Raw genomic sequence first — 27,056 nt, 5'->3', positions numbered from 1 at the left:
TTCACCAACCTAATACAATAGTAACAGTAGTTCTCTGGGAAGAAAAGAGTACTGTGGAAATGTGTGAAATTGTGAAAGGGGGCATTTATAAATTACCATTTACTTAGTTGTGTATATAACAATCTTTGAGCAGAGTCTGGCAAACAGAAAATCCTCCACCACTGATACCCACAGTAATTAGCACTATTATTTTCATAGGAAAGACTGTATCAGGCAGCCACTGCTTTTTCAGCAAATTTCAAAATAAACGTCCACACCCATATTGGGAACGCAAAATCAGTTAATGCTTCCGATAAAAAAGAGGAACTAGTTTTGTGTCTCAGAAGTTCTCAACACATCCTTTAAGGTTCCAAACATCTACTAGAAAAGGAATGCAGATTTAAACTGAGTGAGGTGTGGAGTGGGGGAAGCTGACTGTGTCTGGAACAAAGAACTTTGAGGAACTTGCCCAGAGCCCTGCACTCATCAGACCTGCAGCAGACATTGCAGGCCTGAAGAAAGGTAGGTCCAGGGACTTGCCTTCCTAGGCTCTCGGACTGATAGTTTGTTTCATTTCCTGGGTTTAGGCTTTCTGGGAGTGGAGTGAGAAAAAAAAATGAGGTCACTTCCCATGACCCAAGCTGGTAGTCAGGGTTGGGGTGGATTGAGTGCACCAAATGTGCATTTGGTGAGGGTTGTGGGTGGTTGAGGAACAGTCTTCGCTACAGTTGATGGGAGTTAGAAAAGCCTCCTAAAGGCTGACACTGGAGGCTGGATGAAGTTGTTTTAGTTACTTTTGTTCCGTAAGTTCTCAGGATACCAAAACACTGTAAGCAACATTTTAAACTTTGATTAATTACCTCATCTACTGTGAATGCACTTCTTCCACGGTCTTTATTCTTTGTCTCTGACTGGTTATTTTTATAATTCAAGACTTAAGAAAAGATCTAGCACGTGCAGAATTTGGTGTACATGGAGTAGGGCACAGGCAGGGTCCCCAGCCTTGTACATTTAGATGGGCTGTGGCCTGACGTAGTTCTCCAGTGGTCTTTGGCACTATTCATGTGGCACCCAGGCAGTAAACTGAGGCGGCTCATGATAAAATCTGCAAATGAAAAACATCTTGTAGACTTTTAGCATTCTTAGGATAAGAAAGAAGCTTGTAAGCAGTCGTAGTCATTGTAATCTTTCCCCAGATGAAGTAAATGAAACCCAGAAAAGGGAAATAATGTACCCAGAATCACACAAGTTAGCAAAAGGGCAAGGAGCAAAAAACCCAGAATTCTTGGTTCCTAGTCCAGGCCTTTTCCCTTCCCATGCCACCATTTCTGCATCCCCATCATCCTCCTAAAAACCATCCAGATTCAGGCCTCATTTTGGGTTTCTAATCTATTTGATAACTCTGCCAAGAAAAAGGGGATGACCGTGTATACCACTCTCCTCATGCTCTCTCGTGTTGTGACCCATAAGGGGGATGGTGACATAAACACGAGGAAACAAGAGACTGGTGGTGCTGCTGATCCACAAGGAGACTGGGGCCAATAGAAGAGGGAAGGGTGGTCTAGGTTACCCCACCTCTTTATCTGGGGTGGGGAGGAGGGGCGGGGAAGACATTGTAGTTGTCAAGAACCTGATACATATAGGTGATGTGGCAAAACCAAGGTTTAGATTCTTCTCCAACCTGAAAGAAATGTCCCTCCCTCATATGTATCCAATATTCTCTGCAGTTAAAAAATATATATTTTGATTGTAGAGAAGTGGAGTCTTGTAAACACACGCTTTCTTTCCTTGGGGACCTTATCTACCCTAGATAATTAACACATGGATTTCTGTGGTGTAAAGATAGGAGGCAGTTATATAAATTTATGTCAAGAATGTCTTATAAAGACAGAGCACCAGCCTTGAATGACCAGAACCTGACCTATGTTACCAAAGAATTGTGGAAAATCATAAGAGTCAATTATAAGCCTTAATTTGATATAATGGCTCGGCCCTCGGGAAGCTTACAGCCTTACCAGAGAGGCACTAAACACAGAGGGAGAACTACCAAGTGTGTTTGGTAAGACAGACCCAACATGTCCTAAATTCTCAGTCTGAAGGTGTGCGTGAGAGATTGAGGCCGAGTTTCCCTTACATTAAAGAATAGGCCAGGTGCGGTGGCTCACGCCTGTAATTCCAGCACTTTGGGAGGCCCAGGCGGGTGGATCACGAGGTCAGAAGATCGAGACCATCCTGGCTAACACGGTGAAATCCCTTCTCTACTAAAAACACAAAAAAATTAGCCAGGCGTGGTGGCAGGCGCCGGTAGCCCCAGCTACTCTGGAGGCTGAGGCAGGAGAATGGCGTGAACCCGGGAGGCGGAGCTTGCAGTGAGCCGAGATCGCGCCACTGCACGCCAGCCTGGGCAACAGAGCGAGACTCCGCCTCAAAATAAATAAATAAGTAAGTAAGTAAATAAATAAATAAATAAAAAGTACACATTTAGATGGACTAAGAAGAATTATCTTCAGTTTCTTTCAAAATAACTTTGGTTTCTGTGGTGTAAAAGGAAAATAACATAGATTTCTTAAATCCTTAGTTACCACTAGAGGTTGAGTAATCCACATGCGGGAAATGGGGGCTGTAGGAGAATGGTGTCTGAGAGAAGACAGAAACTATGCAAAACTGTTAGTGTGTGAGAAGATTAGATGCTGTGGTGGGTTTGTTGCTATTCTTGTAAGGTGGTCATGGCCGGGGGAGTGGAACATTCCTGCAAACGGGCTCAACATATGCAAATGTCTCAATATAGGAATGAAATTACTTTAGAACAACTTAAATAAGTCAAATATACTTGGGGCTTTAAAAAATAAAAAGGAGAAATTCAAGGTAAGGCTACGATAATAGATATGGGTTGAAGTAGCAGCAATATCAACAACATTAAATTTTTATCTTTATACTAAAGGTGGTGAAATGCAAAGAAAGGACTTTAAAGGGGAGGGTGACACAGTTGTCTTTGCATTTGATCATTTGGCTACAAAGTCAGGGGTGGGTTGAACATCCAAGGCCACAAATGGACACTGGGGAACATTCAGAGGCTGTAAGCAATACTCCTGATAAAAATAGGATGATGGCTTGGCATGAGGAGATGGGAGAAATACAGAGTTAAAAAATGGTTGCGTAGGATTAGAATATGATTGATGGAGCATAGAAGGTATGTAACAGAAGGTATCAATGACAAACTACCAGACATTTAACACAGACAACTGAGCTAATTGTTGGGCCTTCTACCAAGAAAGGACATTTGCAGTCGCATAGCCCTCTTAGCGTTCCTGTTACCTTTAGCTCTTGCCTCTCTTGATTAGGGACTGCTTGTAGTGTTCTGAAGTAATCACATAATATTCCTTGTGCCACCTTCCTTTATCTGAAAGATAAATTTTGAGGAAGACTGAATATCTTCTACTTTGGTCTTCTAATGTTTGAAATAAAAATTACTTCTTCTCTATGCTGGAACAATTTGATAAATGATCAAATTATGGGCTTTATTATAATGACTTCAAAATTAACCCCAGAGGGGGACAATTCTCTCAAGTTCAGCAAAATTTGAGGGTATGGATTCAGTTTAAGACCAAAAATAAGGCCTGCTATTTTATTTTATTCGTTTGCTCCAAATCTAAATTTTGTATTCTGTTCAGGGGATGCTGAAGTCTACTTATAGGTTTGATTATACCTACTCAATAAAATGTAAATGTAAGTCACCTCATAAACTCCATTATCATTAGAACAGAGATTACAAGAGGAAGAGGAGGGCCTCTTGGCCCACCTCTACATAGTCTTGTATCTAACTAGTCCATGAGAGCAAAAACAAGCACAACCCTGACTCTTCTGACCAATCTTTGAGACAAACTGCAAAAGAGAGGAAGAGTCAACCTCTGACAACACGGTACCATGAATAACATGCTCTCACCAGTTATATAGACCCCTCCTCTTTGCTTTTTCACTTCCCCCAAGACAGGACAGGTTGGAGCAGGGTCATGCCAGGAATAAAGCCCCTCTTTAGCATGTCCTTGAGTGGTAGGAAGTGTTAGAGGAAATTTATGTTTTATACTTCAAGCCAGAAATGAGTAAGTGATAGTAGGAAGACCAATAATAATAGTCAATAGGTAGTTAGTATTTATTAAGTGACATGAACTGGTTTAAATGTTTACATGTGCTATTTCATCATTAAATTTCTCTACGAGATACGCTGTATTATTCACAGGGTAGAGTCACAGAAACACAAGATTAATTAACTTGAGTAAGGAGTGGCAGGGCCAAAATTTAAATCCAGGTAATTTAATTCCAGAACTCGTTTGCTTAAGAGGATCCACTACACTAGTCTGGCGAATAGAAGAACTCTTTTATTTGCACATTTATTCATTCCTCAGTTGTTGGACATTTGGGTTGTTTGCACCTTTTGACTATTATAGGTAATACTGCTAGGAAAATTCATTTTACAAGTTTTTGTGTGGACATATGTTTTTAATTCTCTTTGTATGTATCTGGGAATGGAAGGGATCGGTCGTAAGACTGGTTCATGGTTGACATTTTGCAAAGAATCAGTTAGGGAGGAATCCTCCTTATGTTTTAGGAATAGTTTCAGTAGGATTAGCTCTTTGGTATTTATTAGCTCTTCTGTGGTATAAACACTTCTTTGTACTTGTGTTAGAATTTTGATGTGAATCTATAGGGCTCAATAATCTAATCTTCCACCTTAATAAACTGGAAAAAGAAGAGCAAACTAAATGGAAACAACTTGTAGAAAAGAAATAATAAAGACTAGAGTGAAAATAATAGAGAGTAGAAACACATTAGAGTAAATCAACAAAACCCAAAGTTCATTCTTGCAAAGATCAACAAATTTGAAAAACCTTTAGCTATACTGAATGACAAAAATTACAAGAAGAAATCACTAAAATCAGGAATGAAGGAGGCAACATAATTACCAAACTTACAGAATTAAAGAGATTATAAGGGATACTATAAAATTATATCCAAATAAATCAGATAACATATGAAATGGTCAAATTTTTATGAAGATGCTACTAAAACTGACTGAAGAAGAAATACAAAAATAAAAAGAAATACAAAATCTGAATAGATCTGTAATAAGAGATTAAATGAGGAATTTAAAAAAACTTTTATAAAGGAAAGCCCAGGTTCCTGTGATTTCACTGGTGAATTTTACTAAACATTTTAAAAAGAATTAATACCCTTCCATCAAAAACTAAAAGAGAAGGGAACAATTCCAAACTTATTACATAAGACTAGTATTATTTTGACACCAAAATCAAGAAAAGACAACAAGCGAACAAAACTACATATGAATGTCACTCATGAATACAGAAACAAATACTCAAAAAATATTAGCAAGCAGAATTCAGCAACATGTAAAAAAGATTATATATGAGGACAAAGTCAGATTAATCTCAAGAATATAAAATTTAGCATTCAAAAAATCAGTGTTATATAATGCATTAATAGAATAAAAGACAAAAGCCACAAAAAGGCACATGAATGCCTCAATAGATTAAAAAATTAACAAAATCCAATACTTTTTATGATAAAAATACTCATCCAATGACGAATAGAATGGAATCACTCCCCCACCAAATAAAAAGCTATTAGAATTAATGAATGAGTTAAGCAAACTCGAAGGATACAAATAATATATACAAATGAACAGACATTTCAAAATGAGATGTACATGCGGCCAACAGTCATATGAAAAAATACTCCACATCACTGATCATTAGAGAAATACAAGTGAAAACCATAATGAAATGCCCCCTTACACCAATCAGAATGACTATTAACAAAAAGTCAAAAAAATAAAAATAACAGATACTAACGAGGTTGTGGAGAAAAAGAAATATTAATACACTGTTGGTGTGAGTGTAAATTAGTTCAACCACTGTGGAACACTGTGGTGATTCCTCAAAAACCTAAAAACAGAAATACCAGTCAACCCATCAATCCCACTGTGGGTATATACCCAAAGGAATAGAAATCATTCTATTTTAAAGACACACGCACACATATGTTCATTGCTGCACTATTCACAGTAGCAAAGACATGGAATCAACTTAAATGCCCATCAATAGTAGGCTGGATAAAGAAAATGTGGTACATATACACCATGAAATGCTATGCAGCCATAAAAAAAGAACAAGATCATGTTCATTGCAGGAACGTGGATAGAGCTGGAGGCCATTATCCTTAGTAAACTAACACGGGAACAGAAAACCAAATACTGCATGTTCTCACTTATAAGTGGAGCTAGATGATGAGAACACATGGGCACATAAAGGGGAACAACACACACTGGGGCTTATTAGAGGGTGGAGGCTGGGAAAAGGGAGAGGAGCAGAAAAAATAAATTATAGGTACTAGGCTTAAAACATGGGTGATATGGTTGGGCACAGTGGCTCATGCCTGTAATCCCAGAACTTTGGAAGGCTGGGGTGGATGGATCACCTGAGGTCAGGAGTTCAGGACCAGCCTGGCCAACATGGTGAAACCCATCTCTACTAAAAATACAAAAATTAGCCGGGCGTGGTGGTGCATGCCTGTAGTCCCAGGTACTCGGGAGGCTGAGGCAGGAGAATTGCTTGAACCCTGGAGGCGGAGGTTGTAGTAAGCTGAGATCACACCACTGCACTCCAGCCTGGGTGACAGAGCAAGACTCGGTTTCAAAATTTAAAAAACAAAAAACAAACCTGGATGATAAAATAATCTGTAAATCAAACCCTATGACACAATACCTGTATGACCAACCTGCACATGTACCCCTGAAGTTAAAATAAAAGTTAAATTAAATATATATACATACAAAAATAAATTGGAGTTCTATATGCTAGCACTGAAGAATTTAAAAATGAAATTAAGACAACAATCTCCTTTACAATAGTTTCAAATAGAACAAAATTCTCAGGAATAAATTTATCAAAATAAGCACAAGACTTGTACACCGAATACTACAAAATGTTAAAAGAAATTAAAGAAAATTTAAACAAATGAAAAAAACTCATATTCAGGAACTGGAAGGCTTAATATTGGTAAGATGGTAATATTATTCAAATTGACCTACAGATTCAACACAATCTTTATAAAAAATTCAAGCAACCTTATTCAGAAATTTGCAAGCTAATTCTAAAATCATATGGAAATACAAGGGACTCAGAATAGTCCAAACAATTTTGAAAAAGAAAAATAGTTTGGTGCACTTACACTTTCCAATTCAAAACTTACTACAAAGCTATAATTTTAAGACAGTGTGGTATTGGCATAAGCACAGACATATAGAACAATGGAATAGAATTGAATAAAATTGTCTAAAAATAAAAATGGGGTGGAATAGAATAGTCTAGAAATAAACCTCTATATTTATGACTAGTTGATTTTTGACAAGGATAACACAACTACTAAGTGAGAAAAGAATAGTCTGTTTAGCAAATCACGTTTCAACAACTTCAGATTCACATGCAAAAGAATGAAGTTGGACACTTTCTTACACCAAACAAAACAGCTCAAAGTGGAGCAAAAACCAAAATGTAAGACCTAAATGTAACTAATACCCTTCTATTTAGGTATATTGAGACCTATATGTAGACTTTAGCATCCTGTGAGCAGAACACAAATTTTAGATATGGAGCAAAGAGATAAAATAAAATAGCAGGCCTTATTTTTGGTCTTAAATTTAATACATACCCTCCAATTTTGTTAAACTTGGGAGAATTGTCCTCCTCTGGGCTTAAAGTCATTACAAAAAAGTCCATAGTTTGACTCATTTACCAACTTGTCCCGGAAGGGAGACAATTTATTTCAAACATTTGAATACCTAAATAGAAGATATCCAGTCTTCCTCAAAATTTCTCTTTCAAAAAAGTAAGGTGGTGCAAGGGACAGTATGTGGAGATTATTTCACAACCCTACAAGTAGTCGCTAATCAACAGTGGGAAGATCTAAAGGGAACAGGAACCCTAAGAAGGCTATGAAACTGCAAGTGTCCTTTCCCTGTTGAAAGCCCAACAATTAATTACTTTGTCCGTGTTAAAAATCTGGAGGTTTAAGATCAGTCACTGTGGCTCACACCTATAATCCAAGCACTATGGGAGGCTGAGGTAAGAAGATTGCTTGACCCTGTGAATTTGAGAACAGCCTGGGCAACATGGCAAAACTCTGTCTCTACAAAAAGCACAAAAATTAGCTGGGTGTGCTGGTGTGCACCTGTAATCCCAGCTACTTTGGAGGCTGAGGTCGAGGCTGCAGTGAGTCATGATAACGCCACTACACTCCAGCTTGGGTGATAGAGTGAGACCCTGTCTCAAAAACTTCTGGTAGTTTGTCATTAATGCCTTCTGTTACCTACACTGTATGCTCAATCGCTCATTAAATGACGACCTTCTTTGCCTCTTTTGACAGTTTTTGATTAGAAGCTTATTTTATCTGATCTAAGTATAGGCAATCCTTCTCCTTTGACTACTATTTGCATAGAGTATTTCATCCCTTCACTTTCAGCCTGTGTTTTTTCTTAAAGCTAAAGTGAGACTCTTATAGCATATAGATCTTGTTTTTTTTTTAATTCAGCCACTCTATGATTGAAGAATTTAATTCCTTTATATTTAAGGTTATTATTAATAGGTAAGTAGTTAGTAGTGCCATTTTGTTATTTTGTAGGGAGGGGGTTGTTTTTGTAGATATTTGTTTATTTCTTCATCTCTTGTCTCCCTTTGCGGTTAGGTAATTTTATGAAGTACTCTTTTAATTTTTTTTTTTTTTTGCCAATTAAATTCATATTAGCAATATTAACGTGGTGGATGATATTTTGCTGAAACTAAATCACTGTCTATCCTGTGACCCTGGCAATCCTGCCACATGCCACACTGCCAGTTCCTCAGCCTTTTTTTTTTTTTTTTTTTTTACTTTGGGAAATCTTTTCTTTTTTTTTTTTTCTTTTTTATTGATCATTCTTGGGTGTTTCTCACAGAGGGGGATTTGGCAGGGTCACAGGACAATAGTGGAGGGAAGGTCAGCAGATAAACAAGTGAACAAAGTTCTCTGGTTTTCCTAGGCAGAGGACCCTGCGGCCTTCCGCAGTGTTTGTGTCCCTGGGTACTTGAGATTAGGGAGTGGTGATGACTCTTAACGAACATGCTGCCTTCAAGCATCTGTTTAACAAAGCACATCTTGCACCGCCCTTAATCCATTCAACCCTGAGTGGATACAGCACATGTTTCAGAGAGCACAGGGTTGGGGGTAAGGTCACAGATCAACAGGATCCCAAGGCAGAAGAATTTTTCTTAGTACAGAACAAAATGAAAAGTCTCCCATGTCTACCTCTTTCTACACAGACACGGCAACCATCCGATTTCTCAATCTTTTCCCCACCTTTCCCCCCTTTCTATTCCACAAAACCGCCATTGTCTTCATGGCCCCTTCTCAATGAGCTGTTGAGTACACCTCCCAGATGGGGTGGTGGCCGGGCAGAGGAGCTCCTCACTTCCCAGTAGGGGCGGCCGGGCAGAAGTGCCCCTCACCTCCCGGATGGGGCGGCTGGCCGGGCGGGGGGCTGACCCCCCACCTCCCTCCCGGACAGGGCGGCTGGCCGGGCAGAGGGGCTCCTCACTTCCCAGTAGGGGTGGCCGGGCAGAGGCGCCCCTCACTTCCCCGACGGGGTGGCTGGCCAGGCGGGGGGCTGACCCCCCCACCTCCCTCCCGGACGGGGCGGCTGGCCGGGCAGAGGGGCTCCTCACTTCCCGGTAGGGGCGGCCGGGCAGAGGCGCCCCTCACCTCCTGGACAGGGCGGCTGGCCGGGCGGGGGGCTGATCCCCCCACCTCCCTCCCGGACGGGGTGGCTGGCCGGGCGGGGGGCTGACCCCCCCACCTCCCTCCCGGACGGGGCGGCTGGCCGGGCGGGGGGCTGACCCCCCCACCTCCCTCCCGGATGGGGCGGCTGGCCGGGCAGAGGGGCTCCTCACTTCCCAGTAGGGGCGGCCGGGCAGAGGCGCCCCTCACCTCCCGGACGGGGCGGCTGGCCAGGCGGGGGGCTAACCCCCCCACCTCCCTCCCGGACGGGGCGGCTGGCCGGGCGGGGGGCTGACCCCCCCCACCTCCCTCCCAGACAGAGCGGCTGGCCGGGCAGAGGGGCTCCTCACTTCCCAGTAGGGGCGGCCGGGCAGAGGCGCCCCCCACCTCCTGGACAGGGCAGCTGGCCGGGCGGGGGGCTGATCCCCCCACCTCCCTCCCGGACGGGGCGGCTGGCCAGGCGGGGGGCTGACCCCCCCACCTCCCTCCCGGATGGGGCGGCTGGCCGGGCGGGGGGCTGACCCCCCCACCTCCCTCCCGGACGCGGTGGCTGGCCGGGCAGAGGGGCTCCTCACTTCCCAGTAGGGGCGGCCGGGCAGAGGCACCCCTCGCCTCCTGGACGGGGTGGCTGGCCAGGCGGGGGGCTGACCCCCCCACCTCCCTCCCGGACGAGGAGGGAGGACGCTCCTCACTTCTCAGACGGGGTGGCTGCCAGGCGGAGGGGCTCCTCACTTCTCAGACGGGGTGGTTGCCAGGCAGAGGGTCTCCTCACTTCTCAGACAGGGCGGCCGGGCAGAGACGCTCCTCACATCCCGGACGGGGCGGCAGGGCAGAGGTGCTCCCCACATCTCAGACGATGGGCGGCCGGGCAAAGACGCTCCTCACTTCCCAGATGTGATGGCGGCCGGGAAGAGGCGCTCCTCACTTCCTAGATGGGATGGCGGCCGGGCAGAGACGCTCCTTACTTTCCAGACTGGGCAGCCAGGCAGAGGGGCTCCTCACATCCCAGACGATGGGCAGTCAGGCAGAGACGCTCCTCACTTCCCAGACGGGGTGGCTGCCAGGCAGAGGCTGCAATCTCGGCACTTAGGGAGGCCAAGGCAGGCGGCTGGGAGGTGGTTGTAGCGAGCCGAGATCACGCCACTGCACTCCAGCCTGGGCGCCATTGAGCACTGAGTTAACGAGACTCCGTCTGCAATCCCGGCACCTCGGGAGGCCTAGGCTGGCGGATCACTCGCGGTTAGGAGCTGGAGACCAGCCCAGCCGACACATCGAAACCCCATCTCCACCAAAAAAATACGAAAACCAGTCAGGCGTGGCAGCGCGCGCCTGCAATCGCAGGCACTCGGCAGGCTGAGGCAGGAGAATCAGGCAGGGAGGTTGCAGTGAGCTGAGATGGCAGTAGTACCATCCAGCTTCGGCTCGGCATCAGAGGGAGACCGTGGAAAGAGGGGAGAGGGGAGAGGGAGGTCTATCTACCACACAGTCTTGGGTGCAAAGTCCGGAGCCTCCTCAGCCTTTAACATGCCCACACTACAGGTCAATGACAACTTATTTCTCTCCCTCCGAATCTCTAGGGCTCCTTTGTCTGGGCTGCAGGCCCCAACATCCCTGGGACTTCACTCAGCAGGAATGCTTCGTGCGTCCAGTCGCCTGCTCCGTCCCTGCTCTGTGGCAGTGAGAGCAGCCGGCGAGGCTGGGGTGTTAGTCATTCCTTTGACTCCTTCACCAATTCCCCCATTTACTGCCTCCAGGGCAGAGTGGATACAGCCCAGAAGATAAAGGGAGTTGAAATGCTGCCTGTCTGGAAAGCCAAGCTTTCCCCACAAGGCCAGGCTTTGTTGGGCAAGGAGAGGATGTGTGAGTTCTGACCAGACAGAGCCTGGAGGACTTTGAATATACAACCATCAAAACAAGCAAACAAACAAAAGCCATAGAGGAGAGAAAAATACAGGCTGGTGATGATGTAGGAGTCTTCTCACCTTTGAAAGAGGAAGTGAAGGTGTGAACAGCTGCAGTGGGGGCTATTTGGAAGGCAGGAAGCCCAAAGTCCGCTTTTAATTTTTTTTATCTTTCATGTATCTGCTGCAGTTCTATAGTTCTTATAGCTCTAGAGGCTGGAAAGTCTAAGGGCATGTATGACATAAACCTGTGGTGAGGGTGATCCCATGGAAAAAGATGGAAGTGAGTGCACAAAGCAAAGAGAGAGAGATGGGGCCAAATTTATTCTTTATCAGGAGTCCACTCCTGCCATAGCAAACCCTCTCCCATGATAATGACATTTATCCATTCACGAGGATGAAGGTCTCTGGATGTAATTACCTCTGGAAGGTCACACCTCTTAAAACTGTTACAATGGCAATTAAGTTTTCACATGAGTTTTAGAGGGGACAGTGAAACCATAGCATTTCATCCACGACCCTCCAAAACTCATGTTCTTCTCACATACAAAATACAATAATTCTGTCTCAATAGCCTCAAAAGTTTTTACCCATTCTAGCATCAAGTCTAAAGTTCTAAGTCCAGAGTCATCAGAAGCAGATATGGATGAGATTCAAGGTGTGACTTATCTGGAGGCAAATGTTTCCAGCTGTGAGCCTGTGAAATCAAAACCAGTGATTTGTTTCCAAAATATAATGGTGAGATAGGTATAGAATAGACTGTCTCAGTTCAAAAGAGAGAGCCAGGCAAGAAAAAGGCATAACTGGTTTCAAGTGAGTCCAAAATCCAACAGAGAAAACAGAATTATGTTTTAAATCTGGAGAATAATTTCCTTTGACTCCATGTCCTGAATCCTGGGAGTGCTGATTGGGGCCCTCAGACATGACCCTGCTCCCATATCTTTGCTGGACTCAGTCCGTGCTTCAGCTCTGTTAGGTTGGAGTTGCATGCTAGTGGCCCTATAGTTCTGAGATCTCAAAGGTAGCCCCACTCCCATGGCTCCACTAGGCATATCCCTAATTGGGACTCCCTGTGTTGGCTCTGACTCCGCATTCCCACTCAGCTTTGCCCTAATAGAGGCTCTTAGAAGTGGCTCCACTCCCATAGCTATATGTGATATTCTTTGATCCTAGGTGGAGAAAGCCATGCCCCTACATCTCTTGCAGTCTGTGAGCCTGTACACATGGATTCCACCAAGGTTTACAGCTTGTGCCTTCCAGGCACAGGTATTCCAGGCAATGTGGCAGTGCGAGCTGAGGTCCTAGGCTCAGGGTCTTGCAAAACTGCTGTGGCATATGGCACAGGTTCACTCACCCAGTTGTGGGTGGATGCAGGTTACCCACAAAGCTAAGGCTGTAACTCTAAAGCACACCTCAGTAACTCAAGCCCATGGAGCAGGGATGGAATTGAGACTGATTCTGGGGTCAGTGCACAACATCATCAAGGCTCCAGGGAAAGAGGGGTGCTTTGGAGGCTTGAGCTCTGGGGAGCAGGTTACTGTTGAAATTTTGGTTCCAGAGACAATCGGGCATAGCAGCAATTCCAACCCTGGGGGATGGAGTGCTACATAGTGGTAACTCTAGACCCTGGGATGATGGGGCATGGCAATATGCCAGGCTGTGTAAGGCTGGATGTAGCAGCAGCAAGGCCTCAGGAATGACTAGGCCTGTCTGTAGCTTTTTCCTTGGGTTTCTTGGAGCAGTGCAGAAATGACCCCCTGGGGAGTCAGGGTTTCTCAGAAGCTTGGACTCCAGGGGACTGGTCAGTTCCAGGGAGGTGGGGCACTGGAGCTATTTTGCCTGGATGGTGGGGTGACATAGCTCAATCAAAGCTATGGGTGCCCAGAGAGTGGAGCACAGTTTCAACTTGAGTTTGGAGGGGCAGGGTGCACCAGTGACTAAGATGGGGGCATGGAGCAGTTCCATGGGAGCCTGGCCTCAGGGAGTAGAGAGTAGATAGCAGCAGTTTGGCTCAGGTATGGCTTCCGCGTGTGCATAGTGTAGTGGTGGTTAAGTCTCAGAGATGGAGGGGTGCAATGGCTACTCACTCCTGAAGCAGAATGCACTCTAGCCAGTGATTCAGTTCCAAGAAGGGGCAGCACAGTAGCAACTCAGGCCATGGGGGCCAGGGCACAGTGTCAGCTCCTCCTCTGGGATAGAACAGACATGTGGACTTCAGGTAGCTCTGTCAGCTGAGCTCAGAGCCTGTGAAGACTCTATGTGTCTCCAGTAGTAAGACTGCAGGTGTCTATGGTGGTGATGGGAGCTGCTGGGATCCTGTCACTAACCTTTTCCCTGTAGGAAGAAGGCCCTGCTGACTCAGAGCTGGTTCTAACTGGGGGAAGGGGTGATGGAAGAAAGGTGTTTTCTCTCCTTCTTCCTACAGCCATTCTGGGTTTCTGTGCTCTACAAGATTTCTGCTACTCCTTTGCTGTTTTCTGGAGCTCTTCTTTAGTTATTTTGGTTGAAATGTAGTTGTTTATTCATTTTTGGTGTGTGTGTGTGTGTGTGTTGATGGCGATGAGGTTAGTAACTTCTAATTGGCCATCTTGCTGACATTCTCTAGAATTCTGATAAGACATATTATAGACCTTTTAATTCTCAACTTCTAATCTTTTAACCTTTCTTCTATTGTGATCATTTTCTTGTTTTTATGTAGAATTCTTGGTGATTTCTTCAATTTTTTTCCAGTTGACTAATTCTATTTTCAGCTATTCCTTGTTATTTAACACACTGGCAAAATTTTTTCTGTCAACATTATTTTATATTTGAAATTTGTTTGAGACCATGTTGCAAACATATTGTGTCACTTTTTGCACTTTATCTTTAACTTTTCATTTTTGTGATTTCATTTTCAATTGAATAAATTATCCATACTTTTTACATATTCTGTATGTGATAAATATCCAGATGCTCCTAATCTGTGGGACTTCTTGGAGGTTTGTATCAAGCATATCTACTTCCTTCTTTATGGAATCCAATGTAAGACTTATTCAGAGACTAACTGCTTTCTAAGCATGTCTTTTTGTTGGGATTTCTCCTTTACTACTAACTTTGATAGTTCTCAGAACTATAATTCTCCAGGAAAGTGATAGGTATCAGCTGATGCATTTAATTTCTAGGATTATGATCAATAATTTATGCTGTACACCTCAAGGAGACTCTTATCTTTGATAAGTATAATCTGAAATCTGTGGCCATAGTGTCCTGTTTCTTTGATACTTTTTCTACATTTTCCCCCAAATTTATCCTTATGCAATCTTTGTTTTTAACACTCATTTCACCTGACTTATAGAGATTTTCGTTGTTTCCCACTTTCATAACAAAATGGAGTTCTAATTCTGTTTGTCCAAATTGTTTTTGGAACTTTTCTAGATGAGATAAGAATAAGAACATTGACTTTTTGGTTACATTCTTACATTTAAGTCCTTATCTTAACTACTTCAATCACATTTACATTATATATTTCTTATTAATTATTAATTATATTTATCTTTCTTTTAAAAATACTTAACTTCTTATTTTATAATTTGTAATTTTGTACTTTTTATTTTACTGCTTTTCATAATTTTGAATGTATACATTACTAAAATTAATGCTCTAAATGATTAATCTTTTATTTTCATTTTAACTTTTCCCCTCTAGCTTTCTCTGAAATTCACCCTCCTTCTCCCAACTTTAATCAATTTTATTGCTAGATAGCTAATAATGTGTTTTCATTGATCTATCAAAGATAAATACACGATGACAATTATTTCCACAGAAATCTGAATTTTTTCTGTACATAGCAAATTTGGACTACAATAACTTTTTTTCATTTATGTTACCAATAAACGGGCACACATCTCCAAACCTGAGACTTTTTAGCAAATATGCTCCATTGAAATCAACTATGACTTGAAGGATATTAGCAAGCTTCACTTCCCTAAAATTTTATGGAAGTGGGCCATGAAACATCTGAATATCAATTCAAATACATAGGTAAAAATTTCCATGTGGCTTTAGCCTATCTCCACATTACTTGGTTGGAATCATTATACTGAGGAGAGACAGAGGCATAAAAGTAATATCTTTGTGCTTGGAATTTCAAAAAATGGCTTTATGTATTCTTGCTATGCACCAGCAAATTAGAATTTAAAGCACTGTAACAGGAAAAGAGATTTAAATTTGTGGTGCCAAGAATATGACTCAGAGCCATAAGTTTCATTCCCAGAGTTCAGAGCTTATGGGACAAAATACAAGGTTACATGGGAAGATTTTCAGCCCTGAGAATTTAGCTATGCTTTGGTTATAAAAGGAGGAACTATACAATACTGTACAATAAATTGGAAGGCAGATGAATTTGTGTAGCTTATTACTATTATAAAAGTAATCCTTCATGGGGAAGTGGCTGTAATCAAGGGACTAGGCATTAAAAGGGATAGAAATAAAATCTGAGCAGACTTGGGATTTGAAGTTGAAGAAATTTCTCTAATTTACCTCACTTCTGTCAACATGTCCTCTCTCCTAGCGTATTATTGATATCATATAACATTTAAGTCTCTCTCTCTCTCTCTCCACCCCCCACTTAATGTGTTGCCTCTTCCACTTCCCTAGATCTAACAACTGTTATAATATTGGAGGGGAATGTAGACCAGGTTTTGTCCTTAGGGAGGAATCTGCCCCAAAGTGTCAAGACTTTCTTTTGTCATTTCCAGGACCTCATCCTAAATTACATTTCTTATTGTAGCACCTTTTCTGCTGCCATGACAACCATGCAAGGAATGGAACAGACCACTCCAGGGGCTGGCCCTGATGTGCCCCAGCTGGGAAACATAGATGTCATACATTCATATCTGTGTAAAGGATTGCAAGAGAAGTTCTTCAAGAGGAAACCCAAAGTCCTTGGGGTAAGTCAATTGCAAATCTGAGAGAAGACCAATAGTGTTGTAAACTCATGTTTGATCAGAGCTAATGCCCAATACACTGTCCTGCTAGCCTCATAATACATCAACCAGCCCTAGCAACATCAGTATTTAATTTCAGGCCGTTTCTTTGAAAAAATATATAATATTCTATCACATCCTGCTTCCAAATTAATTATATTTAAAATATATTGACTTCAGATCTATTCTAGGGTTGTGGGTCAGCCATGATAATTATATTTAACTTCAGTATAGAAGAACGTCAAAAGAAAAGGCCCACCTGTCCACTAGCTGACTCCCCCTCCACAGGCCTTCCTGACAGCTGATAGATGTATATTGCTACTCTTTCTTTCTTGCAGCTTTTCTTAGCCTACTGCTCAGAGGATGAAAAATCTGCTATTCTCTGAGCATTTCCATCTGGAGTCTCAGGCGAACGTGTCTAAAAACAATATAGAATTAAAAGAGTGACAGGTTAGGGAAGGTGAAAGAACATTAAATATAGGTTTATCACTAGCCCAAGCTTCAAACCACTGAGAAAATGTCACTGTGGATTCTTTGGATTCCTTCTCTTTTTTTGCATTATTCATTTTTTTTGGAGAGAAATATAGTTACTTCTCATAAAATATGTTATTTATGTTGGCACATACTAGGTTCAATTTTTTAATGTATGGATAATTATTTTAAAATATACTGTATGTTTTAGAGCAGTTTTAGGCTTAAAGAACAATTGAGAGCAAAGTACAGGTATATCCCATATGCCCCTTGCCCCGACACATGCATAGCTTTTTAATTATCAACTTTCCCTACCAGAGTGGGACATTTGTTCCAACTGATGAACCTATGTTGACACATCATTACTCAAAGTACACAAATCACAATGGGGTTCATTCTCTGTGTTGTGTGTTCTATGGGCTTTAACAAAGGCATAGTGATATGAATCTACCTTTATAGTATCATACAGTATCCCACCAATCCCTGGCAATCACTAATCTTCTATCGTCTTCATAGTTTGCCTTTTCCAGAAAGTCATACAGTTAACATTATAAATTAGGTAGTTTTTAAAGACTGCCTTCCTTCACCTAATAACATGCATTTAAATTTCCTCTATGTTTTCTTATGGCTTAATAGCTCATTTATTTTTAGTACTGAATAATATTTCATTGTCTAGAGGTACCACAGTTTGTTTATGCATTCACCTACGGAAGGACATCTTGATGGCTTCCAAACTTTGGCAATTAGGAGTAACGTTGCTATAAATATCTGTGTGCAGGTTTTGTGTGGACATAAGTTTTCAACTTATTCGGGTAAGTATGATTACTATATTGTATTGTAAGAGTATGTTTAGTTTTGTAAGAAACTGCCAAACTGTCTTCCCTGTTACTTTGCAATTTTGAAGATTTCAGTCAGCAATGAAGGAGAGTTCCCGCTGTTCTACATAATTGCCAGCATTTGATTTCCTCAATGTTCTGGATTTTTTACCATTCTAATAGGTGTGTAGTCCAATCTCATTACCATTTTAATTTTCATTTCCCTGGTGACATAAGATGTGGAGCATCTTTTTATATGTTTATTTACCATCTCCATATCTTCTTTCTTGAGGTGTCTTATTAAAGTTTTTGGCACATTTTTTTTTTAACTGGGATGTTAGTATTCTTAACGTTGAGTTTGAAGTTCATTGTATATGTTGAATAACAATCCTTTGTCAGGTATGTTTTTTGCAAATATCTTCTGTCACTCTGTGGTTTATCTTTTCATGTCCTGACAGTGTCTTCTGCAGAGCAGAATTTTTTAATTTTAATAAAATCAAGATGATTAATTCTGTATTTCATGGGTTGTGCCTTTGGTATTGTAATGACAAACTCATCACCAAAACCAAGGTTATCTAGATGTTGGCGTACATCATCTGTTAAGAGTTTCAGAGTTTTGAGTTTAACATTTGGGTCTGTGATTTACTTTGAGTTAATTTTTGTGAAGGATACAAGGTATGTGTCTAAGTTCAATTTTTGCCTATGGAGGTCCAGTTTTTTAAGTAGTATTTTTTTTTTGGAAAGACTATTCTAATTGTATTACCTTAGCTCTTTATCAAAGATCACTTGACTATACTTCTGTGTCTATTTCTAGGCTTTCTATTCTATTCCCTTGATCTATTTGTCTATTTCTTTGCCAATATCACACAGTCCTGATTACTATCACTTTAGAGTTTGTCCTAAAGTTGGGTAGTGTTACTCCTACAACTCCTTCAAGATTCTTTTTGCTATTCTAAGTCTTTTGCCTTTCCCTATAAACTTTAGAGTCAGTTTATCAACATACACAAATAGTTTGCTAATATTTTGAGGTAGATTGCATTAAATCTACAGATTAAATTGGGAAGAACTGACGTCTTGACAATGTTGAGTCTTCCTTTCCATGGACATGGAATATCTCTCCATTTATTTAGTTATTCAACTTATTTTTTTTAAGTTTTTCTTATAGATTTTGTACATAGTTTGTTAGATTTATGCCTAACAAACACCAAATACCAATACCTAAATATTTAATTTTTAGGGGTGCTAATTTAAATTTCAAATTTCACTTATTTACTATAAGTACATAAGAAAGTAATTGACTCTTGTGTATTAAGCTTGTATCCTACAACCTTAATATAATCATTTGTTAATTCCAGGAGTTTTTGGTTGATTCTTTCAGATATTCTACACAGACAATTATGTCATCTGTGAATAAAAGCAGTTTTATTTTTTTCCTTACCAATTGTATACTTTTATTTCCTTTTCTTGTCTTACCATTTCAGCTATGACTTCCAGTAAATGGTAAAAGGAGTAGTGACGGGCTTATCCCTGCCTTGTTCCTGATCTTAGTGAGAAAGCTTTGAATTTCTCCATTAAGTATGAAGTTAGCTGTAGTTTTATTAATAAATATTCTTTATCAACCTAAACAAGTTCTCTTCTATTAATAGTTTTTCAAACGTTTTTATAATAAACAGGCATTGGATTTTGTTCAATATTTTTCCTGCATCTGTTGATATAATCATGTGATTTTTCTTCCTTTTAGCTTGTTGATGTCATTAGTTACATTCATTGATTTTTGAATGTCTAGTCAGCCTTGCATATCTGGGATAAATCCCATATGGTTATGGTATATAATTCTCTTGATACACTATTAGATTTAGTTTGCATATGTTTTGTTGGGAATTTTTGCATCTTTGTTCACCAGAGATATTGGTCTGCAGTTTTCTTTTCTTGTAATGTTTTTGACTTTTTTTTTTTTTTTGGTAGATAATAGTGCTAGCTCCATAGAATGAGTTAGGGAGTATTTCCTCTTTTTCTGTTTTCTGTAAAGAATTGGTATAATTTCATTTTTAAGTATTTGGTAGAATTCCAAACCTTTCCAGGCCTGGTGCTTTCTGTTTTGAAAATTAATTAATTATTTATTTCATTTATTTAATAATTATAGGCTTATTCAGAGTGCCTATTTCTTCTTGTGTGAGTTTTGACAAATTGTCTTTAAGGAGGAATTCATTGGCTCAAGGTTATCAAATTGTGGGCACAGAATTGTTCGTAGCATTATTTTATTATCCTTTTAGTTTCTATGGGAACTGCAGTGATATTCCCCCTTTCACTTATGAGTAATTTGTGTCCTCTCTCTCTTTCTCGTAGACTGGCTAAAGGCTTATTGATTTTATTTATGTATTTTTCTTTTTTAAAAAAAAATTGGATTTCATTGTTTGTCTATTAATTTTCTGTTTTTAATTTTATGATTTCTGCTCTAATTACTATTACTTTTTTTTCTTCTGCTTGCTTGGAGTTTAATTTGCTTTTCTTTTTCTGGTTTCTTAAGGTAGACTCTCAGGTGATTGATTTTGATCATTATTTTCTAATATATTCATTCAGTGTTATAAATTTTTTCTAAGCACTGCTTTCACTACATCCCATAAATTTTGATAAGTTGTTTTAATTTTTTGACCCATTTTTAATGCCATGAGATAATTGTACTCCAGCTCTCCTGTTTTAAGAACGCTGTTTACTCATGTTCATGTCCTCAGGCCCCAGACGTCAAGAAAATATCAGATTTGCTCTTCCTTTTTTCTTCCCTCGTATACACTCCTTTTTCTTCAGGTTACTTCCCCTTGCTACAATAATTGCTTTCTAATTCCTTGGCCACTTTTCTCTGAGTGTGTGACAAAAGATAGAAACAATTGCGGTAGAAGTAGCATCCTAGGTATCAGAAAAGCACCTCTGGGCTGGTTCTGGCATACTCCTTTTAACCGTGAAATGATTGACAGTGGTAGAGATCCTGAGAGATAATATTGGTAAGATAATATTTATGGTTCTTTATGTGAAAAAAAGAGTGACAACAGAATATCAAGGTCATATGACTATATCAAATGAAAAAGAATAAGGATAGCTTAGTGATTGGAAAGGGAGTGGCATAAGCACCATTTTTGTGGTGGATAATCAGTTTTTGCTTTCATCATTTCTAGGTTGTGCAGATTCTGATTGCCTTGATGAGCCTTAGCATGGGAATAAAAATGATACGTGTTGCATTTAGTCTTATGAAGAACGTCCCATTTTTGTGTATGCTGGGTACACAATTTGGGGGTCAGTGATGGTGAGCAGGGTATTTTTTGATGTAATTGGAGATAACATAATAGAGGTGTAAATACCCTGATCTTTACAATTTTATTCTAACTCTATCTTGTAATTCTGTAAATTTGAGAATGGTATCTAACCTTTTTAAACTCAATTTTCTCATATTTAAAATAGTAATAATAATATAAAACTTAAAGCTAGGCAGATTAAATACTTTATATAAGTCAGTTAGGATATATTACAGCAACACATTGCCAAAGACCCAAACTGGAATGACTTAAGCAATGAAAGCACTGATTGTTTCACAACAAGATTAGGGGCTTATCATTTCCAGAATTGTTTAATTTGGTGGTGTAAGGACTTCATCAAGGACTGCTAGCAGACTATATCAGAGGGGAGATGGTAGACACATCTCATTTTTGATAAATATTTTATATACATATGCCCAAATCAACTATCAGTAAGGGTAATGGACTTGCCATTACTGGCTTAGACTAATTAAGATTTACCTCTGTAGCTGGGAGGAGTCTACACTACCTTTTAGCTCAGGAAAAACTGAAGAAAATGATGGTTTAGTTAGCAAGGAAAAAGAGATGTGGCTGGTAAACAGGCAGTTTCTAATATAGAGTCTATTGACTATCAAATCTCAGGAAACTGTTACCTTAGAAAATTAAATTGTTATTTGATACATTTTGTTTCATAAGTTTAATAACAGTGACTATGATTAATATTAAATTAAAATTAGAATTGGAATTTAAGTTTAAAAACCTTTTCCCAAGAGAAAACACAAGAGAGTTTTGATGCAAATTGAAAGTAAAATTGAGAATAAAATACCAAGTTTTACCTATCGACAAAAGAAAAATAAAATTTATGAGGCGGGTTTATGTTAGAATCAAGGAATCTATTCTAGCATTATAGGGTTTCCATTTATTTCCAAAACTGAGAATGAGACAGTTTAGAGTTTTATATTAGAGCTTAATTTTTGCTCCCCTTCACTCGTGTACAGCGGAAGTGAAAGATTTGAAGGAGAGTGTATTAGTCAGGGTTCTCTAGAGGGACATAACTAATAGGATAGATGTGTATATATATAAAAGGAAGTTTATTAGGGAGTATTGAGTCACACAATCACAAGGAGAGGTCCCACAATAGGCCATCTGCAAGCTGAGGGGCAAGGAAGCCAGTCTGAGTCCCAAAGCTGAAGAACTTGAAATCTGATGTTTGAGGGTAGGAAACATGCAGCACGGGAGAAAGATGTAGGCCAGAGACTAAACCAGTCTAGTGTTTCTATGTTCTTCTGCCTACTTTTATTCTGGCCACACTGGCAGCTGAGTAGATTGTGCCCTCCCAGATTGTGAGTGGGTCTGCCTTTCCCAGTCCACTGACTCAAATGTTAATCTCCCTTGGCAACCCCTTCATAGTCACACCCAGGAATGATATTTTGCATCCTTCAATCCAATCAAGTTAACATTCAATATTAACCATCAAGAGTCCACCCCTTGTCAACCTGAACCCACACACATCTCCTGAAGTCATACATGATTTTCAAATAAAGGAAATAAGGACAAAAGGCCAAAATTATGCCTAACATAATGCAGCTATTTTTTGTACAACCCAAAATGCACCAATCCCCAATCCAAATGCTATTACCTAAAGTTAACAACACTTAAATGCTGATATGAAGTTAATAAGTCTTATGTCACATGGTAAAGAAAAAAGAAAGAAAATAAAATGAAGATATTTTCTTAGTACAAATGTATACATGCACAAACATGTTCTTAACAAAAGAAGGAGGAAATACTCATGACAATTACGGTCTTCATTTCTGCAACTGATCACATGGTTGTAGCTGGTATTGATGACAGCCTTCTTCTACCACCCATTCTGTATTCCCTTTGCCTTCAGGAAGCACCTCAGCAGGTTGTGTTTTTTTTTTCCTGGTGGAGTGACCAAAACCTTCATTCCAGAAGGTCTAGTCTGGGCCATTTGTAGTCCTGCCCAGATTGGGTTGTTGTAGTTTCCCATTGACCTTAATCATAGAGCATGGTAATACTAAGAGACACCCTAAGGGATCTCCTGTATTCCACACATACTTCCTTACCTCCATTGTGGAGTAGTAGACTAATTTTATCTTGATAGTCCAGGTCAGTCACCCTAGCCAACACTGTAACTCCCTTCTTAGCTGGTTGACTTAGAGGTAAGAGGAGCCCAAAATGGCCAGGTGGCAATCTTAACTTCCAGCTTAATGAAATCGTTGTTGTGTCTCCTGGTGGCAACGTTCCTTCCTCTGGAACTAAGACCTCTAGGCCAGCAGAACATAGTGTTGTGGAAACAGGAAGCAAAAATTTTGCTGGTAGGTCACTAGGGGTGATGGTAAGTGGTGCCACTTCCACTTATACACCTTGATTTCTGGACCCACAAATCTTGGCTATAGGAGAAACAGTACCTTATATTAGACGCTGATTCAGAGCATGCACAGCCTTCTGGAGAACATTGCCCCAGCCCTGAAAAGTATTGTCACCTAGTTGATGTTGTAATTGTGACTTCAAAAGGACATTCCACCATTCTATCAATCCAGCTGTTTCAGGATGATGGGAAACATGGTAAGACCAGTGAATTCCATGAGAATGAGCCCACTGCCGCATTTCTTTAGCCAACAAGTGAGTGCCTTGGTCAGAGGCAATGCTATGTGGGATACCATGACAGTGGTTAAGGCATTCCATGAGTTCTTGGATGGTAGTCCTGCCAGAAGCATTGTGTGCAGGATAGGCAAACCCATATCCAAAGTAAGTGTCTATTCTGGTGAGGAAAAACCGCTGCCCTTTCCATGATGGAAGAGGTCTAATATAATCAACTTGCCACCAAGTAGCTGGCTGATCACTCCGAGGAATGGTGCTATATTGAGGGCTCAGTGCTGGTCTTTGCTGCTGGCAAATTAGGCGCTCAGCAGTGGCCATAGCCAGGTCAGTGAATGGAAGTCCATGGTGCTGAGCCCATGCATATCCTCCATCCCTGCCACCATGGCCACTTCGTTCATGGACTCATTGGGCGATGACAGGGGTGACTGGAGAAAGAGGCTGACTGGTGTCCATAGAATGAGTCATCCTGTTTACTTGATTATTAAAATCCTCCTCTGCTGAGGTCACCGTTTGATAAGCACTCACATGAAATACAAATATCTTCACAGTTTTTGACCACTCGGAGAGGTCCATTCACATACCTCTTCCCAAAATTTATTTGTCACCAATTTTCCTATCATGCTTCTTCCAAGTCCCTGACTACTCAGCCAAACCATTGGCTATAGCCCATGAATCAGTATATAATTGCAGATCTGGCCATTTCTCCTTCCAAGCAAAGTGCACAATGAGGTGCAGTGCTCAACATTCTGCCCACTGGGAAGATTTTCCTTCACCGCTGTCCTTCAGGGATGTCCTAGGAAGGGGCTGTAGTGCTGCAGCTGTCCACTTTGAGGTGGTGCCTGCATATCGTGCAGAGCCATCTGTAAACAGGGCCCTTGTCTTCTCTTCCTCTGTTAATTGATCCTGGGGAACTCCGCATGAAACCATCGGTGCAGGCTGGGGGAGAGAAGGCAGTGTGGCAGGAATGGGGATCATGAGCATTTGAGCCACTTCCTCATATAACTTACTTGTGCCCTCAGGAGTTGCTCAAGCCTGATCACGTATATGCCACTTCCATTTGATGATGGAATGCTGCTGTGCATGCCCCACTTTATGGCTAGACAAGTCAGGAAGCACTCAGTTCATAATAGGTAGTTGAGGTCGCATGGTGACTTGATGACCCATAGCCAACCGTTTAGTTTCTACCAAAGTCCAGTAACAGGGCAAGAGCTCATTTTAAAAAGGAAAGTAGTTATCTACAGAAGATGGCAGGGCCTTCCTCCAAAATCCTAGAGGCCTCTGCTGTGATTCATTTATGGGGGACTTCCAAAGGCTCCTAACAGCATCCCTCTCTGCCACTGACACCTCAAGCACAATTAGATCTGCTCTGTTCTATGGCCCAAGTGACAGAGCAACTTGCATAGCAGCTTGGACCTGTTGCAGAGCCTTCTCCTGTCCTGGACCCCATTCAAAACTGGAAGCCTTTCAGGTCTCTTGATTAATGGGCCAAGTAACACACCCAGGTAAGTAATGTGTGGCCTCCAAAACCCAAATAAGCCCACTAGGCATTGTGAGTCTTTCTTGGTTGTAGGGGGTGGAGGCAAATACAGCAACTTATCCTTCACCTTAGAAGGAACATCTTGACAGGCCCCACACCACTGAACCCCTAGAAATTTTACTGAGGTAGAAGGTCCCTGAATTTTAGTCATATTTATTTCCCATCTTCTGGCATGCAAATGTCTTACCAATAAGTCCAGTGTGCTTGCTACTTCTTGCTCACTGGATCCCATCAGTATAATGGCATCAATATAATGGACCAGTGTGATATTTTGTGGAAGGGAAAAGTGATCAAGATCTCCCTGAACAAGGTCATGACACAAAGCCAGAGGAGAGTTGATATACCCCTGAGGTAGGACAGTAAAGGTACATTGCTGGTCTTGCCAGCTGAAGGTAAATTGTTTCTGGTGGGCCTTATAGACAGGAATGGAGAAAAAGGTATTTACCAAATCAAAGGCTGCTTACCAGGTACCAGAAGATGGGTTAATTTGCTCAAGCAATGAAACCACATCTGGTACAGCAGCTGCAACTGGAGTCACTACTTGGTTAAGCTCATGATAATCCACTGTCATTCTCCAAGATCTGTCTGTCTTCTGCACTGGCCAAATGGGAGAGTTGAATGGGGATGTGGTGGGAATCATCACCCTTGCATCTTTTAAGTCCTTGATGGTGGCACTAATGTCTGCAGTCCCTTCAGGGATGGGATATTGTTGTTGATTTACTGCTTTTCTAGGTAGAGGCAACTCTAATGGCTTCCATTTGGCCTTTTCCACCATAGTAGCCTTCACTCTACGAGTTAGGGGCCAATGTGGGGGTCCTGACAGCTGCTAAGCATGTCTATGCCAATTATGCATTCTGGCACTGGGGAAATGAATGCAGGATGAGTGTGGGGACCCACTGGAGCCACTGTAAGTTGAACCTGAGCTAAAGCTCCATTAATTACATGACCTCCATAAGCCCCTACTATAACTGGAGGATCACAATGACTTTTTGGGTCCCCTGGAATCAATGTCAGCTCAGAGTCAGTGTCCAGTAGTTCCCAAAAGGTCTGATCATTTTTTCTTTCTTTCCCCAATCCAGTTACCTGGTAAAAGGCCAGAGGTCTCCTTGAGGAAGGATGGGAGAAAGATTAACAACATAAATTGTCAGTAGTGTAGTGGGATCCTTCTTTAAGAGGACCTGGCCTCCTTTTAATTCAAGGAATTCTGGGTCTGTAAAATGGCATATGTCTGGAAATTGATAGTGGGGCTGCGATTCTCTGTTTTTATAATTCAAATTAGTGTTTTGTCCACTCGACCTGGAAGTTTTCTGCTTATGTAAATTAAGTAAGAACTCGGTAAGCTTCCTGTCAATTTCACTTCTAGGAACACTGTAATTAATTAGCCAATGCCAGAGCTCTACATAAGTCAGACTATTCTGATTGCTGCTTTGCCTCTTCTGTCCATTATGGTAGCTATGCCTACCTTTCCTTTGATGGCTGAGTGCTGCCATTTGGCCCCTGCTGTCTCTAGATCCAATTATTTTTATTGCATTTAAATTTTGTAGTTGAGTGACTACAGTTTCTACTGTAAGATCTGGCATACAGAGAAGGGCAATCACAGAGCTCTTCAAGGATGCAAGTGCTGCCCTCTCAAATCTATTTCACAAAGCACT

General features: G+C 41.1%; 1 protein-coding gene across 1 annotated transcript in view; it reads left to right on the top strand.

Annotated features, from left to right (window-relative positions):
* Window positions 1–402: 402 nt before the first annotated feature.
* MS4A4E (membrane spanning 4-domains A4E) overlaps window positions 403–27,056 on the top strand; it is a 39,725-nt gene continuing 13,071 nt past the window's right edge. The window contains exons 1-3 of the mRNA XM_057299157.2: window positions 403–501; window positions 16,471–16,630; window positions 17,916–17,949. Coding sequence (XP_057155140.1) covers window positions 16,487–16,630; window positions 17,916–17,949 — 178 coding nt within the window. The 5' untranslated portion in view covers window positions 403–501; window positions 16,471–16,486. The remainder of the gene's footprint in view (window positions 502–16,470; window positions 16,631–17,915; window positions 17,950–27,056) is intronic.

Source organism: Pan paniscus, chromosome 9 (genome assembly GCF_029289425.2).
Source record: "Pan paniscus chromosome 9, NHGRI_mPanPan1-v2.0_pri, whole genome shotgun sequence".
Taxonomy (NCBI): domain Eukaryota; kingdom Metazoa; phylum Chordata; class Mammalia; order Primates; family Hominidae; genus Pan; species Pan paniscus.
The sequence above is the reverse complement of the archived record's forward strand: the minus strand, read 5'-3'. Positions and strand labels throughout refer to the sequence as shown.